Below are 21,773 nucleotides of genomic sequence, written 5' to 3'. Positions count from 1 at the left end.
AAGCCATAGGTCATGTTTTTGTCATGGATGTGTTGTTTTAGTGCCCTTAAACACCATATAACAATGCCAGAGTAAAGTGTTTTTCTAAGCATCCACATGATTATGAAATATATACACTTATAGAGCAGGTTTGAGATGAGGTATATATATTTGGGATGTGTATACATATGTGTAAATACAAAAATTTTCTCCTCTAAATTACTTATCATATTTGCTCTGTAGGCTATTCTAAGTCTTTGTGCCATGCCTATTCTCACTGTAAACCTTTACAGACATACTTGCAGGAAAATATTAACTAAGTTTTGAAAGCATCTTCCTTAAATAGTTGGTGTCTTCTCCCTTTATTGTTTCTCTATGTGTCACATATGGGGGCAGAAAGACATCTCACTGATCTAAATCCTCTGAATGCTGCCTTTATTGTACATCTAATTTAACTTAAATGAAAAACTTCATGAGTGCTGAAAAACCCCAAGAAGGAATTTTTCTGCTACATTTTAAATAACTACACACTATACAGCAGAAACGTACCCTGCTGCAGCTCTCAGTGGGTACAAACCCAAATGCAATTTCAGACAAAAACCGGACATTTTTATCCACGTGGCTACTAGTTTATGTCTATATTCAAGCTGGGGAGCAACTTTTGTCCCATCTGCTCTGGAAAATATGTCCATTGGTAAACAGTGGTAGGCCAGTTGGCTGCAGGGATTCTTCCAATGAAGAACAAAAGCAATTAAAGATAAAAATAATTAGAAAGAGCAGTGAGGCGTCCTACTGAGGAAGATGGACTAGGGCAATATTCAGCTCCCAGAGCTGGATCAGGGAAAATGTGGCTGTAAAATGCTTTTTGTCTTAGCTGTCTGGTAACTATACCACAGTTATCCTTCTGAAGGTACATATTCCTCCAATTACACTCCTATATTACTACTTACTCATGCCCATGATTGACAAGCTCAGACAGGGCAAATCTGTACAGTTTTCCTGAACTGTTTTGTCATTCTCTTCTCTTCTCTTCTCTTCTCTTCTCTTCTCTTCTCTTCTCTTCTCTTCTCTTCTCTTCTCTTCTCTTATTACAGAGGTTTGTATAAAAATATATATTTGAGGGGTTCATGAGAAGAAGGATGTAGTCTGCAATTCAGTGGCTTTGCATACAGCATTCAGAACTGTCTTACACATGCTTGCACTTTCATCTGCTTGTTCCACTCTTTCTAGGTGCTTGCCTTGAATTCTTGTGCACATTCTTATTTTGAACTTACTTCCACAGTAAAAGCAGTCTATCTAGAATCACAGAATGACCCGGGCTGGAAGGGACCTCAAGGATCATGTAGTTCCAACCCCCCTGCCTGGCAGGGCCACCAAACATACACCTTTACTAGATCAGGTTGCCCAGGGCCCCGTCCAACCTGGTCTTGAACACCTCCAAGGAAGGGGCATCCACAACCTCACTGGGCAGCCTGTTCCAGGACCTAACCACTCTCCTAGTGAAGAACTTCCCCCTAACATCCAAACTAAATCTTCCCTCTTTCAACTTAAAACCATTTCCCCTAGTCCTGCTATTGTCAGCCCTTTCGAAGAGTTTACTCCCCTCCTGGGAGTAAGTTCCTTTCAGGTATTGAAAGGCTGCAATGAGGTCACCCCGCAACCTTCTCTTCCCCAGGCTGAACAAGCCCAACTCCCTCAGCCTGTCCTCATAGGGGAGGTGCTCCAGCCCCCTGATCATCTTCGTGGCAAGTTGTGTTTTGTGCCTACTCAACAAAATGAAGTTTAAAGGAAAGCACTAATGGAAGGTCAAAAATGAAACTCTGTGCCATTAAGCTCCAGAAATCAATGCCTATAAGTCCAGGCTTTTACACTGCAGGTGCAATTAGTGTGTAAAGAAGCCTTACTTCCTTGCCTGGCATAATCCTCAGCTGCAAATGAATGATTTCCTACAGCTGGCAACCTTCACTCTAAACCTCTCTTTGTCAGCTTCACTCCCACATCTGTCACTACCTATTCCTTGTTTTTCACAGCTTTTTCCAATCTGTTTTCCTTCCTCCTATGTATTGTTTTTTTCTCCTGCCAGTTACGTCTCCAATATGAGTAGGAAAATTGTTTCTTATAAATGTCAATCAAAGCCAAAAAGCTACAACTATCTAGTTGTGTTTTGTGCCTACTCAACAATTCCCATAATAGGAGCACAGTATTTAAACTTTAAACGGTTTTCTGCTATAATATATTCCTGTATGTAAATGGATCAACTTTGTTTACAAATCAAGGCTCCATTTTACATTTTGACTTAACCTATTTTGGCCTAATACAGGACAATCTCAAGTATTTCAGTATAGGATTCTTCAGGTCCCTGACATTGCCTGTGATCTATCAGACAAGCCTCTATTCCATAGTTGGTTAAGATATTTATTCAGTGTGCTGTGCTTCTTTTCAAGGGTAGAAAGCATATGTCTGTACAAAGAGAAGCATCATCAGTGGAGACAAGACTATGAGAAACAATTAGAAACTTAGGATTGTTTTGCTTACCATGTTCAGTTCATTCAGTGTTTCCACCAGGTAATTTATCTTACTGGCACATCTGGCTGTGCTTTTAACAGAGCAGCCATCAGGTTAAGGAAGCAGAAGACAAAAAGGATATCTGAAAAATGTTAGTAAGGGAAATGAGGATCCCTGTGAGCCAGTGTTGTTTGTAATGATTGCTGTATCTGGTCGTTTTCCAGCCCTACCCAAACCAACAGAAAAGAACTACAGGAGCTTTCTTATCCTCTTGGTTTATTCTTCATTTCTGAATCTTCTATTTGAAAATGTTACAAAGTATCTAATCAGTTTACTAATCCTTCTTATTAATAATCAAGAACTTAGAAAGAGGATAAATTACCTTTAATTGTCATAACTTCTTAACTAGAGGAATATAAAAAAACTACCTAGAATGGGTATCCAAGACCATTTCCCCAATTACTGGGGAAATGCATGTGAGTGCTGAAGAATGTCTTTTAAAAGGTTTGCCTATATACAATAATTGTGTGAATTTCCAGGCAGACTTAATGACAGCTGAACATACAATTTATAATTAAAATACATACCAAGTATGAAGTGCATATACTATGCTGTATATATACTATGCTGTATATAGACTGCATTTGTCATTTAGAACTTTTTTTCTTCAAAATTGTCTTTGACCAACAGGCTTCATTTCTTTTGTAAGCTTATGAAATCCCACATCCGTATAATTCTATTTTAAAAGTCTTGTGTGCACATGAGTTTTTAAGAAGCAGAAAATGCAGAATGGTAGTGCTCAGGGCTGGGTTGCTTGATTGATAACAAAACACATGACAAACTAACTGAAACGAATAGCACTAGAAAAATTATGGACTTTGTGCAGGTTTTACATGGCTCAAAACTGGCAGTTGCTATTATGACTCAGCAATGCCATTAAGAAGTGCCAGCAAAAGATGCTATGACTTGAGATACATAATCCTCTGTAGGAAGGATTAAACCTGCATAAAGGCAAGGTCTGGTAGGAAATCACCTAAAATCAAGAGCTGAAGCAATGTGATACTCCTAAAGCTGGACTGATAATTCTTGATGTCATTGACAGTCAAGTCTAGCTCTCAAGTTCAGCCCTGTATTAGATAAAACATATTACTTTTCATGAACAATAGTCTGCAATAAGAGATGTTTTCTGCCCTTATAAGTGAAGATACATCTAAGCTTCCTACATTCTTCAGATTGCATCTGAGGTATTTGGGCAAGAAAAAATCTCATTACTCCGCAGGGACTGATTATTGTTAAGAAGTATTGAAACTTGTCAAAATGTATTGCCATTTTTTGGGGAAAGTCATTTAAATAAAGCTTAAAACTGGTGAAAAGGAGTCACTGACAGAAATTTCATTTTTCTTGCATTTGTAGTTTTTGTTACTGTTAGCAGCTATAAGCGATATATCCTGGTTCTAATTGCACAAGAAAACCAGTGGATGTTGGAGCATAGCTGAGATTAAAGTTTAATTTGCAATAGTCCAATATAAAGAATGACCACACTGAGTGAAGGACTGAATGTTATTCTTTGAAACAAGAATGACACAAGAATCTGAATGACTGAGAAACCCAGGGAGCAGCTACTTCAACTTGACACTTTCAACTCACAGGCAAATTTCTGCTAGCATTAGAGGCGTGATGGCACTTCAAAAGAGATGAGACATCTAATTCCACAAGAAAAAAACAACTTCTTAGCAGCTCTGTGACAGTAGTGGCAAACCCCCTGTGCCCCTTAGGTCAGTGATCACAGGAGGCCTGTACTATTTGAACTATCTATTAAAAATTATTTTAGATAATAATAACAAAACATGTTACTCAGGAAAAAGCAAGTCTCATCTACTGTGGAAGTGCTTCAGTCTCTTAGGAGGGCAGAATGTGGGCTCTTGTCCATTGCTAGCAAAAATGCCAAGCTAATGGTGTTATTGTGCTTTTTGTATCTGTTGTAGTTTCTATGAAAATAAATAGGAGGCAACCAACATAGATTCCAGGAAAGAAAGTAGTCTTCATAATTATGAGGAAGTATTAAAGTGCATGTTGTCTTATGTGGCCTTAAAGATGACAATGCATCATGTATGATCTGTTGATTTAGAGCCCTCCCCACCCCCCCCTTATCTCAACATAAACCCCAGTGGGAAAATAGGGACAGACCATGGATGAAATATTTTAGCTACTGACTTGGCAATTTTTACTTTCCCTTGCCAAATTCCCGATGCTTTCCAGATCTACACTGGCAGATAAATACAAGCCAGTTGGGATACTGGTATCAGTTATAGCAAACTGCAGTACAAAGCACAATAAAGATGTGTTAAATTATAGAGCAGTGAAACTGTACTGGAGGTGAGAAATGATGGTGAAGAGTTAATGTTCAGGGTGTAGGACAAGGATGATGAAGACTGAGACCATAAAAACAAAACCAAAGTGAAACCAAACAAAAAAAAAACCCAAGAAAACAGACACCAGAGCTGCCAAAACCAGAATGCTACCTTTGGTATGTGGCATTGCACATCATAAAACAATTCTATGTTGACTGTACTGCAGTTGCTTACTTGAAAGTAAAGTAAATCACAGTGAAAAAGCAGGAGTGGCCCAACTAGTTGTGTCATCTAGTGGGGATGGGCTAAGGGGAATGCCATTCATGTTGGGATTTCTGCCAATGACTCTTATTCAAGTGATATTTTTTAACAATGACCCTATATTTCTTAAGCTGCTATGCTTAAGCTCCTTGTAAGGAAACAAAAAAGAAGCAAACACTTAAGCATGAGATTTCTTAACTGGATATGGTAAGGATGCACACAAAGTGGTTAAGAGCACTCAGAAAGATGCTGTAGAAATAATCTCTTTATATTTCCTTGCTTTTGGGCTTTGATTGACATTTGTAAGAAACAATTTTCCTACTCATATTGGAGACGTAACTGGCAGGAGAAAAAAACAATACATAGGAGGAAGGAAAACAGATTGGAAAAAGCTGTGAAAAACAAGGAATAGGTAGTGACAGATGTGGGAGTGAAGCTGACAAAGACAGGTTTAGAGTGAAGGTTGCCAGCTGTAGGAAATCATTCATTTGCAGCTGAGGAATATGCCAGGCAAGGAAGTAAGGCTTCTTTACACACAAATTGCGCCTGCAGTGTAAAAGCCTGGACTTATAGGCATTGATTTCTGGAGCTTAATGGCACAGAGTTTCATCTCTGACCTTCTATTAGTGCTTTCCTTTAAACTTCATTTTATTCAAAGAGCCCTTCCTAGAGCATATCAAGTTCTGCACGAATGTGAGCAAGAACTTGTCTATGGTGAGGGTGATGGAGCACTGGAACAGGCTGCCCAGGGGGGCTGTGGAGTCTCCTTCTCTGGAGATATTCAAGACCTGCCTGGACGCCTACCTGTGTGACGTGGTGTAGGGAGCCTGCTTTGGCAGGGGGGTTGGACTCGATGATCTCTAGAGGTCCCCTCTGACCCCTACAATTCTGTGATTATGTGAGTTCAGATGCGTTTTTATACCTGTTACATCTACTGATATATATATATATTTAGCAAGGTAGCTGATTACAGTTATCTTCATTTCCTTGCTTCGGCTTTGCTCACTTGCAAAGCTCACAGCAATGAAAACATTGCCCTAATATTTTAGTATGTTATAAAATTCAGTGTTTTAGAGGGATATGGTCATTCTCAGAGCTGGAAATGAATACTGATTATTTACTCTGGAAGTCAGTCTTCAGCTTTTCCATGTTAACTCCTAGAAATCTCTTAGATTGCTGATTAACGATTCTGGGGTTTTCTAAATTAATATTTTGACTTAGTAAATTAGGTTACTAAGCAAGAATTTGATTACATGGTGATGTACATAGGAACAGATTTTCCCAGAAGGGCTAAGTGGGCTGAAGCTCCTTGCATTCACACCAGCCAGTGTGCTGCACCTGGTGCTACACAGCTGCCCTGTTTAAATGAAGGCTGTATTGGCTCCTGGTACTGAGCTTCAGTTACAGAGCACACAGGGGTAAAATATTCAAGACTGCAATAAAGCTTTACTGCAGTACAGGTCTACTACCTCACATCATCCCCATGAAGCACACATCAAAAAAGCTGTGTGACTGATGTTGCTTTTCATACCATCAGTATATGGTATGAAAATATAGCACAGAATATAGAAAATATACCCCAGGCACATGGCAGTAGCATTTTAAACTGTCTCTCAAGCTTTCAGGGTGTGAATCCAGCTACCCTACACCAGTGAAAAGCCACTTAAATCACAGCTGAAGTTTCTTTATAAAGTTAATCTTTCTGACTGCTCTGACATGGGTTGGAAGCTGTGCCAATTCCAGCTGAGAAACAGTTCAAGAGGATTCTGCCTTGTAGCTGCTGATAGAATGAATCACTGGCTGAATGAGAAAGCTTGATCCTTTCCAATGCAAATGCAAACATGTTAATTAAGCCTTAAATTTGATGACAAAAATGCTATTTTAAGTGATTATTGAGCCAGCTCTGAAGTGCTCACAGCCAGTCCCCTGGGCTGGTTGGATCACAGAATTGTAGGGGTTGGAAGGGACCTCCAGAGATCATCGAGTCCAACCCCCCTGCCAAAGCAGGTTCCCTACACCAGGTCGCACAGGTAGGTGTCCAGGTGGGTCTTGAATATCTCCAGAGAAGGAGACTCCACAACCCCCTGGGCAGCCTGTTCCAGTGCTCCATCACCCTCACCGTAAAGAAGTTCTTGCTCACGTTCATGTGGAACTTCCTATGCTCCAGTTTCTGGCTGTTTCCCCTTGTCCTGTCTGCACACACTGCTGAAAAGAGTCTGGCCTCACCACTTTGCCCTCCACACCTCAGATATTTATAGTCCTGGATCAGGTCCCCTCTCAGCCTTCTTTTCTCAAGGCTGAACAGACCCAATTCACTTAGCGTTTCTTCACAGGGGAGATGCTCCAGGCCCTTCACCATCTTAGTGACCCTCTGCTGGATGGTGACTAGCAAGAAGCAGCAGCTACACACACAGCCTAAGGCTGCTACCACCTCAACTGGAGCAGCACTCAGGCGCGCACATAAGGCTGAGGCATTCACTCTGGCTGTAGGAATGGGGCCGTTCTGTCTGCACAGCTCAGCTGCAGCCCCCAGTGGGGGTGGCTCACATGCCCCAGTACAGGTTAGGGGTTGTCCTACTGGAAAGGAGCAGCCACCACGATCCCTCCGGTCCCATCGGGCAGGGCGGAACCCTTCAGCGAGGCTCCTCTTTCCGCCCGGCCGCTGTGCTCTGTTGCCCGGTAACGTGGTTGCGGGCGGGGCGCTGCGCAGTGTCCCGGTGAGGAGGCTCGGCGGTGCCGTGATGCTGGAGCAGGACGGCGGGCTGTCCCTCACCATAGCGCGGATCGTGCAGCGGCTGAAGGGCTCCAGCCTCCACTCCCAGCTGGAGCGACAGGCCCGGGTGAGCCCCGCACCCAGGCCCGGCTCCCTCTCCCCGCCTCACCGCTTTGTTCCCAGCGTTGTGTCCCTACTCCTCGCGATCCAGGGGCCTCCTGCCATCCTTCCCCCCGTCTGTCCGGTCGCTGTGTTTGTCGTTCCTCCCTCTGAGGCCGGAGGATTTGGCAGGCAGCGTGCGGACACTGCCCATCTCCATCAGATAGTGAACGGCTTTGGGTTATAATCAGCGATTTGTGGAGCTTTGTTCCCCTTCCGTGCCCTCCTCCCAGTTGCCTTCTGGGGATACGGAGGTTTGGTGAAAGGATGTGGAAATAAATGGAAAACGCACGTGAAAGTTGGTTTTGTAGCTGGGAAAGCAGTTGTATTTAGTAACTGGTCTGCATTGAGACCTCGGCTTCTTGTGTTCCAGATGATCTCTTTCAGATTAAATTTGTTTCTGTTTTGATAACCATAATAACATGGTATTGGTGCTGTAGCCATTGTTGTGCTTTACTGAACTATTTGGGTTTTGATTTCATAGAATTTGGGATTTCATAGAATTTTGGGTTTTATTTAATGTTTTGTAAACAGTGTGTGAAGTTGTAGAGATTTGGTTCTGGGCAGAATGCCAATTATTTGCCTTCATTTTGGTTGGTTTTGGAATGAAGCATGGTTTTCTTCTCTGAACGTCCCTAAGGCTTTCTCCAGCAGGAGACATCACAGAGTGACCTGGGTTGAAAAGGACCACAATGCTCATCTAGTTTCCACCCTCCCTGCTGTGTGCAGGGTTTCCAACCACCAGACCGGGCTGCCCAGAGCCACATCCTGGACTTGAATTCCTCCAGGGATGGGGCTTCCACAGCCTCCTTTGGCAACCTGTTCCAGTGTGTCACCACCCTCTGAATACCTTCTTTGTTACTGTTCTTGTTAGAAGCACCTGCCTGTTTGGTCCTTAATACTGCCTTAAATGCGTGTCTGCTGTGCTCTTGTTGAGTGGCAGCTCTCTAAATTCATCTAAACAAAGAGCCTGACATGGCATTTAGAGAGTGAAGGGATGTCAGAACAGGAATCTCTTCCAACAACTCAATTTCTGATGACAATGCAAAGCATGCTCATCTCTGCTTTTGTTCTCTTGCCCTCTGATTACCAGAGGCCTCATTCACAGCCATTGATACCTATGTGTCTGTTTTGACAAGGAAGTTCGGTGTGGCCAGGACTTAGTGGGTGGTTGTGGTGTGTAGTACCCGGGAACTTTATCAGTGCCCTTATCAGGACAGTTAGATGACTGAGTCTCATTCCTCAGAAATACCCAGCATCTCTGAAAAGTCACAATTGAACACAAGGTGAATTTTAATACCCCTAGCTGTTTTTAAGATGTCTTGTGAACGTTATTTTAGCTGTTTTGTACATTGAATTCTTCTTTAGAGTCTAGGAAGGAGAGCTCAGAATGAGCAGTCTCTTTCACCTGTTAATAATTTTGAGCAAAACACAATTTCCTGGTGTTATTTGTGAGAGGTGATAGAAGAGTCCCAGGGTTATGAATTGATCCCACTGGTGCTGTTTGATGCTGCCTGCGCGGGTGTCAGGGGCTGTGATGCACGATGTCTTTAAAATAAGTTCACCATGGGTGCAAAATGATCCACTGTCACAGGTATCATCAGATAATCACATTTTTGTCCTGAGAAGTGAAGTAGGGTAGAGTCATGTGCTTGTTAATAAAGGCTGGAAAAAGATATGTTTGGTTGATTCTATAGGATGAGTTTTAATGTTGATAGTTTGACAATAGTTAATGCAATTAGATTAAGGCAGAAAAAAAACGAGCATACTTTTTCATTCTATACTCATTTAAAGGCCTTGTGGCCCTCTTCTGGACTTGCTCCAGCAGTTCTGCATCCATCCTGTAATGCAACCCCAGGGCACAGTATTCTGGGTAGAGCCTTGCACGGTCCTATTATAGGGGGACAATCACCTCTTTCTTTCTCCCTGCTAGCCACCCTTCTTTGGATGCAGCCCAGGGTACAGTGTGTTCATGTCTATTGGGACCCACAAGTTGGCTTCTTGTCCATTGGGACCCCCAAGGATGCTCTCAAGGAATTCTCTGAGTACAGATACCTGGGGTTGCCCTGGCTCAAACACAGCACCTTGCACTTGGCTTTGTACCTCATTGGGTATACAATGTGAGCCCACTTCTCAAGCCTTTCCAGGTCCTTTTGAATGGCATTCCTTCGTTCTGTTGTATCAACTGCACCACTCAGGCTGGTGTCATCAGCAGACTTGCTGAAGGTTCACTCAGTCCTATTATCTGTGTCACTGATAAAGATATTGAAGAGCACCAGTCCCAAGACAGGCCCATGGGACTCCATTTGTGACCTTCCCTTTCTGAAATGTTTTTAAGGGATAATGTAGAAGTGGCTAGAAAAACTGAGATGTGGAAATCTTCAGGCAGGAAATTTAGCGTGAGATCAAATAGAATGATTCAGAGATCGGACATCACCTTTTAAATATGAATGTTTAACAGAATATTAAAAATGCTTGTTCTCTTCAGACCTCTAATAGAAATCTGTCATACTCTGACTTGCCAGGTGACCAGGGGCAAATAACAAGTAAAGCTTCTTTAACATAGAAGTAAAACAAGATAAAAGCTCTAGTAGTTTTTTCCTGAAGATCTTTCCTAAAGCAGAAGTTGAGAATAAAATGAAACAAAGGTTCTAAATTAAGCTCTGTGAAGCAAGCAATGCTCACAAAACAAGGAATCCCTCCTGGTATTTTCTGCATAGACGTTTTCAGATTTGTGTTTCTTGTAGGTTACTTGTGATGGGAGTACTTGAAGGAGAGCTTGTAGCAGATCAAAACAGAGCTGACTGAATAAGCTGAAAGATGAAACTGGAGTGTAGGAGTCAGCCCAGACACCCCCACCCCAGTCTGATAACTCAGGTGTGTAGGGTGGAGGGGAGAGGGAACACAGCTGGGGAGTGGTGAAAGGTTACAAGAGCTGTCTGCAGGTATCAGCAGGGTATGGCAAGGAGCTAAGCTGGAATACATGATCAGAATGGCTGTCCAGAGAAGAGGATACCATCAGCACTCTTGGAGGAGACTTGTAACTACTTCCAAAGGATCTATAGGAACTATTGATCTGAGTGAGAGGTATTGACATTCACAAGACTTAGAATGGGGGAGGGAAGAGAAGCACTGGGAGCGATGCCTCTTGAAGTTGGGATGCTGCCTGAATGTGTGCTTTGAGAGGGCGTGTGTGAACTTTTTAGATTAATTCATTTGGTGCAAAGGTTTGCAAGATTTCTGAAGGTATCATTTCGTGACGTCTTTTCCCTAACGTTTAAAAAAGAGAAATTGAGAATGATTCCTACTTAAATAAAAGATCATATTAAGAAAGCAAATATTTCTGTGAATGCAGTATTTATTTAATTAAACTTAGCAAGTAAACATAGGCTCATGAGTCATCATCACAGATAATTAATGATTCTTTTTTGTGCACTGCATTTGACAAATGACTTGCTATCCCCTTCTGATAGAGCTTGTACTTTGCTCTAATTGGTCCAGCAGTAACACTGCAGTATGATTAATTTTAAGTTGTGTGCAATTATGAATACTGTGAACAGATTGTGGAGTTCAGGAACAATATGAGTGATGCGGGTTTAACTCACAGATTTTTTAATTATTTTTTTTTTAGGAATATGTATTATATGTTTTAGCTTTTGTTTTATTTGAAGCACTAATTTTATATTGAAATGAAACCTAGAAAAATATGAATAGTGCATTTTTGGTGTTTAATTAATGTGTTTTGTATGTCCTGTGGGAGAATGCAATGTTTGAAACTTTATTTCAGTATGATGCGAATAGAAGCTGTCTGTTCCAACTGTTAGATTTTTGACATGTTTTAACTCACATAGGAAAGTTCATAATACTTTCACCCTTAGTTTAACTACAATAGAAATGTGCAAGTGTTGGAAATGCGTCAGTGTATTCAGAGTTTTGTACTTGCTGAAGTTACGCTCAGAATTATCCTTCTTTTGGTTACAGAAATGTGTAGAATAAATCCAGAATCACTCCCTTAACTCCGTAGGATTTTTAGGTGTTTAGAGAGTGTTTATACTGGAATTGCTGCGATAGTAATTGAAGTGATTTTGATCAAGTCAGTTTGATCCTAATGGAATCGTTTCTGATTACGACTGCTCACATCTTAACAGGATACAGTACCAAAGTCAAAGCTGTGCATGAGGTATAAACACAAATGATTGCTAATGGTACCTGAGACACTTGTAAGAAGTTGTGGCAAAATTTTTAAGTCCAAAAGTTCTGCTTTCTCTTCTGTGCAGCTGAAGGACAGGAGGGTGCTGACAAATGCTGTATTGATGCTTAGTTTTGAGAAGGAATGTCCAACAACCAGTTGCCCCCTGATTTACAAGGAGTGGACAGAGGCTGTTGATGAAGGCGGACACCCAACCCTTGGACCCTGCTGTCCTATCCATAACAATGTGCACAATGCAAGTTAGATTGGAAAGGACACCAATAGGCATCAACACTGTTAGAATACTCTGTGTTTATCCCTGTGTAAGGACTCAGCCTGGCTGAGCCCATGAGTAGCATCATTTCTTCCCTGGTCTGGCTGCCATTCTTTATCTTCCATTGCTGCTTTTCCTTTCCTCTGCCTGTTTATGATCTTCTTGATAGATTAGGAAGAAGAAAAAGGTAGATACTCATTCATCAATATGTGTATATTAAAATTGGAGAGTCTGTCATCCTGCTTCTGTGTACCTTGCATTTTGATCATGCAGGAAATTAATTCAATTCATCAGTATGTCTCATCAAGGTGTGGGGCTTTTTTTCCTCAGTAAGCCGTAGTCAGAGTTTTTATCAGTGTAAATCATAATGCTTTCAATACAAGAAAATGTTGTCAATGTGTTTTTCATGCTACCATGAAAAAGAACAAAATAAAACAACCTATAGTGGACAAAAATGCAAATAATATTTAGGCAGTACATCGAGTCAAGCAGTTCAAAACAAAAGCTACTGAAATACCGGAATGGTTTTTTTGCAGTGTAGAGTTAACAACTAATAAGAAAACTAACAGAAATAACTTATAATCACAGAAGTGGTTTGGGTTGGAAAGGACCTTAATGACCACATAGCTCCAAGCCTTCCTGCCAGAGGCAGTAGAGTCAGAGTAGTTATCCAAAGAAGACATTAAAGTATATAGGAGACCCGGTCTGTCTTCTTGACTCCTTCATTTAATGCCCATGAACACCCATATAAAATCCAAAGAGGAAGCAATTCAGAGGGGATTTCCTTTATCCTGTCCAAATGAGCCTTTTCTTTAGTGATATTATACAGCCCTAGGGTGTGTTCTGCTGTGTTACAGCTGGCTGCAGCCACAAGCTGGACTGTCTGCCAGATTCTTGTGTTTTGGGTATTGAATAGATCTACAATCTCATGTACAATAAATAAGACCTTAGCAACAGCAGTGTCTATGGCTCTGTAGCCATTCACTACACCTTGTGGTTTGTCCTTATTGACCATCTTTCTGTTTCAAAAAGCAAATACACCAAATATTAAAGACTTCAATATCTGTAGTGAAGTGACTTAAAATAAAAGGAGAATTGCTGATGCTAGTAGCCTTTTCATTTTTCAGTCATTCTCCCCTTTTTTACAGGGAAAAATAGAAAGACTTAAAAATTCCACATTGTGAATGTATGTAGACCAGCTGTTTTAGCAAGCTGCTGCACAGCAAATGAGCTTTTCTATGTGTATGTATAAACTGCAAGGCAGATGACAAGGATGTGGAGTTGGTTAGCTGAGTGTGATGGAACAAAAGCTTGCTGTGCTGTCAGCAGTGTTGTCTGTGCTGACACACTGCGTGAGCGTGAAAGTCTATTAGCAGCATGAGTTATCATAATAGACAGCAGCTGATATGTCTCCAGCATGTTGCTGAATAGTGTTTGGTGAGCAGTATCCTGTATTTCTGGGGAGCTGAGGTGGCTGTGTGCTTCTAACATGCCTTGCTCTGGCATGGCTGGGGGTAAGTTTCACAGATCTCCCAGTGTTATTTTCAGGTCAGCAACCAGGGTTGCTATTCTCCAGTCCTCTGGCTTTATCCTCTAGTACTAACCAGCTGTTCGTGCTTTGGAAATTATGCATTAAAGCTACTTCAAGGTTGTTGTCCTTTTGGAGCATTTTGGTCTCTTGGTTTTCTCCTCTTGGTTTAGTTGTAGGAGATACCATAGCAGCTGCTCATGCTGTTGCTGGAAAATCTGCAGCAGGATTATAAAGCTGATTGTTGTCCAGCTGACATCTGTCAAATGGAATTCACTGCGTATTGCTGACTATACCTTGTAATGACAGCTGCAGAGGTGAATGTTTGGTCCAGTTTTTATTTGAAATTTGAAGATGGCACTTCTTATCTGATGGGTGAACGGTGGCAAGTTTAGTTGGAAGAAAGCTGCGGAACACTTTCAATTTGTATATCAATGACCAGTCCTTTAATGTGTAGAGCCTGGCATCTGTAGATAGGGTACATAGGAAGAGTAAGTATGTATGTCACAGGTAGTCCTTCTTCTTTACCTGCATACAGCTTTTATCATAGACATAAAAACAAAGATGTTGACTTAGGAAAAAGTCAGCTGATTTTTTTTTTAATTATTTTTTTTTGACTTTTTTTTTCAAGTTACTAGGAAGTGGTTTACTGTGTGTGTTTAACATTAAGCTTGTTTGTCTCTTATTTCATAACTAAATACACACATTGCCTTCTTTGTAACTGATGCTTGACACTCATTTATTTATTTATTTATTTTCTCACATTAGATCAGCCTACACAACCCAGAAATTAAACTGGAATCACTAAAAGAAGACATAAAGGATTTTCTGAAGACATCAGGTTTGTAATGCTTCACGTAGTTAAGATGTGTAGTTGTTGGCACAACAACGTGGAGATGGTTTTAAATATATAGAGAATAGTGGGTGAGGTCATTTGGAAAATGGAAGTTAGCATTTGTGAAGGTCCTCTTGGAAATTACACCCTTTGGTAAATTTCCATTGGAAGTTGTAGGCTATATTACTCCATAATGTGGAGATTTGTATATAAGTGATATAAGGTTTGTAATCACCAGGAACACTATTTCTATTAACATTTATAGTTGTTTTAAAAATATGATGGTTTCAGAGAAATAGCTTATAATTGTTTATCCAAAGCTGTATCATAATTATTTGAACAGCAGATGGAAATAAAGGATATTCAGCCTTTATTGCAGACTTTAGCTTGTAGTTTTACCTACTATTATTAGGTTAAGGTGTCTCCCTCTCTTCCTGTCTGTCCGGTACATAGACATGAATTGAGACAGGACAGAAAACTCTAGCAACTCTAAAGTAACGTCTGATTTATGTTTCATTAGCATTAATTTCTTAAAGTTGTCTAATATTTTTGTTGGTTTATTTATTTTTATTTTAACAGGTTGGGAAAAGAAGCTTCAGAATGCTGTTTATAGTGAACTCAATGTGTGAGTTTATTGAGCGTGTTCATTTATTAAGTTCTGTTTGCATGAATTCCTTTTAATTCCTTTGTATGTGAAGGTGTATGATGTATTGCTATTATGTGCAATGTCAAGGGTGCCTGCTTCATTTCTGCTTGTGAAGTGTCATTTCTTTCTCATCCTGGTGCAAATGTTGGACTCAGATGTATTTTCCCATATTTTTAAACATTAATAATTTCTTTGTTGTTTTACTTCCAGAAGTACCAAAATCCACAATGTAATTCTGTTGTAGCTGAGTTACATATTGCAAATGAATTAAAAATTATCTTCAGATGTTTGTAACAGTATTATGCGCTCAAATACCTTTAGGGTTTTACATCTTTAGACTTAGCGAATCAGTGTCATCACATTTGCTATGGTTATAAATACACCGAAATTTGAGAAATTCTCTCTTTATTATTAATTAGCTCACTTTGAATTAGACTTCTGGGAAGTAGAAATGCCTTTTTACACGCTGGCAAGACTGAAAGGTGAATTAATTGATGCACACAGCCTGAACTGCAATTATGTAATAAAAATTGTTTATGCAAACATACTTCTGCTAATTTAACTAAGCATTTACAGTTAATAGTTTTGAACAGTATGTCTTCAGAGTACAAGGGTCTTAATGCAGCAAAGTACTGGTATATGTCACCAGTTAAAAATTGGGAGAAACTGTGTGTGTGGGTGAAGGAAGAATGAGGAAGAAATGATTAAAAAAGAAATACTACTTGTTTTTAATTTTGATAATCATGTGCAGTGTTTTTATTACTGCTCTCATGAAAGAAATTATGTTTAGGTTTACAAATAACAAAGCAAAATAAATATACGAACGTTTAAAGTATACTGTACTTTCTTCAAGGTTTCCTTCACCATGTCATCCTGCAGCACCTCCTGAGCATATGAAAGAACCATTGGCTTATATGAGGAAAGCACAGGTTGGTTGTTATCAATTTTACAGTTCTTATTAGATCTTTGGTTAGACTATTTCAAATTTCTTTTAATTTTGTTATTTCAATTTTAATGTTAATGTGCAATTTTGAGGGTTTATACATTAGGAAAAATACAGATTTGTAATTGTATGTGTGTAGAGTTTAATAATAATGTTGTATATGTAACGTATTTATACATACCATAAATGCTCAAGTAATTCTCCAGCTACAGAAGAAATGGGATGTAGTGGCAGATGGGTGAATATTTTAGAACAGAGATTATGTGAAGTGCATAAAGGAGAGTTTATTTCTCTTGGGAAAAAGATGTGTAGATAGGGTCATTTCACTTAGGGTTACAAATATATTGTTTTGAAGAGATTCAGATAGGCAGTTTGGCAGTGAAAGACAACAAGCTGCAAAGATAATGAGATAAGAAAGAAGAGAGATCTTCAATACTTGGAAATCTGAAGGAAAGGTGAAAGCTTTAGAGCTAAGGAGCTTAAGGAATATTGAAGGGGAGAATAAGTGAAACAGCACTATAAAACATTGAACAAGGATTTTGGTATAAGGGAAGGATATTTCTACTTCATTGGATTTTTTTTTTTTTTTCATCACTACGTGCTATTTGAAATACAGTTTTGTAACTTTTGAGGCTTTTTTTCCTTTCCATTTTTAAGAGTGTGATCTAACCAGAATATCAGAGATAAAGGCAAAATTGTATTTAACTCAGCCGTGTGTGGAAATACATTGTGGTATTCTTTTACAAGTTATTCAGTAAATTGTGTTACTTTTTCAATCATTTTGTTGCTTGTTGCAGTAAGTCTTGTGCTGCACTGGGTTTTCTATCTTTAGGATGTTGGTATAAAGATTGTTTAAAACAAATTTTCTACTGTGATGTGGAATGTAATGCTACAATTTAGTACCTGAAAATAACCACTCATATCAATGAATGCTGACATTAAAAATGCACAAGTATACTTGTATACACGTGTATGTATGTCTTTGTTTGTCTGAACTGGTTAAATTGGCTATTCTTTTATAAAAGTGTATATAGTGCTTAGGCAGCACAGTATTTTTGGTACCGTGTGGAAAGGATGGTTTTTCTAATAGTTTAGGAAAGATAAGGAGAAGTTCCATGTTTCCTTCTTTCAAAGTTGGACTTACCTATTTCAAAGAGAATTATGCATACTTATTTTCAAATTATTTCTTGAAATACAAATAGTTTTTGCAGGGAAATATTGATAAGTGGTGTTGGTTAGAAAGTTGCATAAGAGTGTGGTTGGAGGATTAACAAGGCATTATCCAAACACCCTGATGTGTGTGTGAGTATTTGATTTTTGAGAGGCACTCGTTTATCACTATTGGTAGTAGGCCTATAAGAAAACAAGGGCAATTGGATCAGTTGAATCTCAGCTAGGTTTTATTTTGTTAGTCTTTTGAATGAAGAACAGTAAACAATGTAAGAAATTTATGTAGTCAGTGTTTCCATGATTTTGTTTATTTAAAATATTTAAAAGTAGCTAAAATTCAATTATTCAGATTGCTGATGCCTACTAGAAGTAAACTAAAAGTGGAAACTTAACTGATTTATTTCCACCAGGTCTCAAAAATCTAATGAATATTTTGAAGGTAGAGGACTGTTTCTGTTTTATTTGTAGGTGGATCCTTTTGTCCTTATTTCTCTTTTAGCATCATAACAGTTAGAGAAGAATTTTTTGTTACTATCAACAATATTTGTCCTAATAGAAAAATGTTTTCCGTATACATTATATTTGATTGTCATTATGCGTAGGCATGGTTTAAGATGCTTTTTCTGTTGTTATGAGTTCACTGGCATTTTCTTTATCCTTTTCTATCTTAATTAGTTTTGTTCTACTTCAGAATTCTGGAAAGAAGGATAGTACTCTCTGAAAACTGTATTGCTTTGATATCACTTATTGGAATGACTTTGAATCACTAATTAAAACTATATTTGCATATCTTTTTTTTTTTTACAACAGATAATAAAATGTTCATGATTAACCCTTTTTCTTCTCAAATTGGTTATGTTTTCTGATTCTTAGCTGTCAGTCATAGATTTATGTACTGTATTCTTTTCACTATATCAAAATAAAAACAGATTTCTAGGAAATGACAGAACCTTCATATCAATGTGTGCTATAAATCAGTCACGCTGTGGTGGCTTTGTTCAGTGTAGTATTGCAATTAATATTTACATTTTTGAATATTAACTTAAAGTGCTGTATATTGTTTAATTTTGTGTGCTGTAGCTGAAGAGCTTTTCCTTCAGTTGAGTTAAGGTAGATCATTAGGTTCAGCTTCTTCATTCAGTCTTTAATTAGGTCTTTCCTAAACAGACGTTCTTCTTCATTTATTTTTGTTTCTTGGAAATTGACGGATACAATATGTAGGACCTCTCTTAAAGGCATCAGATAATTTCACACTCTGGTGTTCTCTGTACTAATTCGTCTGCTTACAATTTGAGGGGATTAGGTCACCTACTCCCACTTTGCTATGCAGCAGAATTATTACTTAAGCATCTTAGTGCAGACTAGGTGTAATTACTAAATTGTATGTTTAAAAACTGAAGGCTGCTAATTCACTTTGCTGCCCAGCTTTTAAATTTTAAATCTGTTAGACTTCTTCATTTTGATATCTGCATTTTGGTGAGGCAAAATGATGCAAGCCTTGTCAGCTCTTTAGTTTTCTCTGAGTTCAGCTTTTGCTTGATTTAGGAGAATTTCTGCTAACAGCAATACAGAAACGAAGTAGACAATGTAAATATATAAGAACAAATAGAGGTAAAGATAAGAATGAGAAGTTGAGTGCAAAGAAATGTTATGAAATGTTTCTAACATCTCCCGTGGAACCATACTTTGATTGTGTCCTATTTTGATATTACAAAACTCATAACAAGCTAAACACCATAGATTACTAACATGCTTCACCTTCAGTGCAATAACCCTACCCAGCTCTGGCTGGGCAGTTGACTGTCGTATCAAGAGTATCGGCCTCCATCACTCTTTGGAATGAGCTAATGCTCAGTTTTGCAAAGCTGTCTCGCTCCACTGTGCTTCTTTTTCATCTTTTATATTTTGGCATATTGTGTTTTGTAAGTTTTGATCTTTATTGTTTCACTTCATGTTCTTTTAACTGTTACTAACGTCTCTGAATTCTTTGTGTCCATTTGTATGTATGGTTTGGCAGTCTTTGTGTTCTTTCCCACTTCTCGTTTCTTCCAGCAACAAAACTACAATCTCCAGCAAAACAGAGTACCATAAATGGTTTGTTCTTCCATGAGAGAATAAATAGTTTTGAGTCATGCTGTTGTGTAATTGTGGCATTTGGGTACAATAATGCAATGAAATAACAAGCGTTATACAGAATATTATAAAAATTACAGTGATCAGGAGAATATTTTTTACAGTCAATATTCAGCCCATTTTGTTTAGAGAGGAGAAGGCAAAGGGTTGACTTGATTTTACAGAAAAGTTACTGATAAGAGGACTAATGTGTTTGATAGAAAATGTCATAAAATATTGTAAATGGAAGCTAAAATGAAGAAATTATAGGCAAGACAATCTTTTTTTTTAAGACTCTTTCTTTCTTTCTTTCTTTCTTTCTTTCTTTCTTTCTTTCTTTCTTTCTTTCTTTCTTTCTTTCTTTCTTTCTTTCTTTCTTTCTTTCTTTCTTTCTTTCTTTCTTTCTTTCTTTCTTTCTTTCTTTCTTTCTCTCTCTCTCTCTCTCTCTCTCTCTCTCTCTCTCTCTCTCTCTTTCTTTCTCTCTCTCTTTCTTTCTCTCTCTCTTTCTCTCTCTCTCTCTCTTTCTTTCTCTCTCTCTCTCTCTTTCTTTCTCTCTCTCTCTCTTTTTTTTTTCCCTTAAGATAACATTTGAACTTCTGCCCTTCCCTTTGTTTGCTTCATGTCTAATGAACTGCAACCCATTTTGGATGGAAATTTAAAGAGCTTAAATGGTTAGATGGTATCTAACTGTTGTCGAATTTGTGCCTAGAGCTAATTACAAATGATAAATAGAGTTAAATGAAATTAACAGGAGTCCCCACATTCATTTGGTTGATGCTTGACTCATCATCTGCAGAAAACAAAATTAAATATAAAACCTACCAGTGCAGCTGTAATCATGGAAGCAAAATCCAAAGTCCTTTGACTAGGAAGTCAATACTACTTGGCATTAATTACAGGGGAATTATCCACAGATAAGGCCACAGAAGTGAGCTTGAAGTCTAATACAATAATCAGAAGAATGTGATTGTTCTTTAAGTGGTCCATTTGCTCTTGTGGAATTTGTCATCTGTTGAGGTATGAGGAAGTTATTAGGCATATGTCATAAATCAGTGACTGAAATATGTGCTTTTTAGAGATCTAAAATTTGTGGAGTTCACTTTTCTGGTTCTTTATTGCGATGATGAAATCTATTTCATCTGTTGTTTCTATTTAAGCAACCATGTAAACTTTCCTGTAATGCTTTTGCAAGTGTCAGTGGTTCTTGTTATCCTTTCTTTATATTTGACTTTAGAAAGCTGATTATTCTCAGACAATGGAAAAATTGGAGAAAAAAATAATTTTAAAATAATTTAATTTTCTTGTGCATTTCAGGGAAGCTGGGAGAAGCGAATTCTGAAAAGTCTAAATAGTATGTGCACAGAGCTCAGTATCCCGCTTGCACAAAAGGTAATGTATTACTAACTTTCTGTTGCCAAACTGACGTATTTTTTTCTTGAAATCAAGCCTGGTCTCGCATTTTTTGTAGTGTTCATTGTACACTTGGTTATCAAGAGCTCCAAGACTGCTCTCCAAAATTTTTTAATACAAGGGTAATTCTCAAAGATAATGACTGTACGCTTGAGCTGAACTTAAGAGAAGATAGAAGAAGTCTATAGGAAGATCTTCCTCTGCTGTTGCAGGAATTAGCCTCTTGAGGGAGCAACATGTGGGAGAGCTAATTGCTATGTTCATTGCTTGTAACAGAATGTTTTTGTGTGCAGACTCAGCTGTATAACTTAGAGCTGCATAGCCTATACATAACATGAATGTATTTTGTTTGCTGGATCATATGTGCCCAACCTGCTGGTTGTATTTTTTTTTGTTGTTATGATTTTCATAAAAACGTAAAGTTAGGATACTTAAATAACAATATTATGTGGCCCAAGACCATTTGTCTTCACTCAGTGTGACCCAGGTAAATCAAAGGGTTTAACACCCTTGCAGTTGCTACTTAGGAGAGAGATACTGACACATCATTACTGGTTCCCTTGTCAATCTGCATTTGTTTCTTTATTCATTTATCAGCTTTAATGTTAAAGATCACAGATTGGGCTAGTAATGTTAAAATGTTGCATTCTTTATTTATTTTCTTGTTACAATGTACAGAATTTTTGATACCATAAGTA

The 21,773-nt window shown here is 38.6% G+C and overlaps 1 protein-coding gene across 1 annotated transcript in view; it reads left to right on the top strand.

The window, feature by feature from the left end:
- Positions 1–7,802: 7,802 nt before the first annotated feature.
- Positions 7,803–21,773, top strand: part of TBC1D19 (TBC1 domain family member 19) — a 40,772-nt gene continuing 26,801 nt past the window's right edge. The window contains exons 1-5 of the mRNA XM_015862935.3: positions 7,803–7,936; positions 14,728–14,800; positions 15,374–15,419; positions 16,294–16,369; positions 20,980–21,054. Of these exons, the coding sequence (XP_015718421.1) occupies positions 7,838–7,936; positions 14,728–14,800; positions 15,374–15,419; positions 16,294–16,369; positions 20,980–21,054 (369 nt within the window). The 5' untranslated portion in view covers positions 7,803–7,837. The remainder of the gene's footprint in view (positions 7,937–14,727; positions 14,801–15,373; positions 15,420–16,293; positions 16,370–20,979; positions 21,055–21,773) is intronic.

This window comes from Coturnix japonica, chromosome 4 (assembly GCF_054131305.1).
Source record: "Coturnix japonica strain WE chromosome 4, WE-NBRP24, whole genome shotgun sequence".
NCBI classification, from domain to species: domain Eukaryota; kingdom Metazoa; phylum Chordata; class Aves; order Galliformes; family Phasianidae; genus Coturnix; species Coturnix japonica.
The sequence above is the reverse complement of the archived record's forward strand: the minus strand, read 5'-3'. Positions and strand labels throughout refer to the sequence as shown.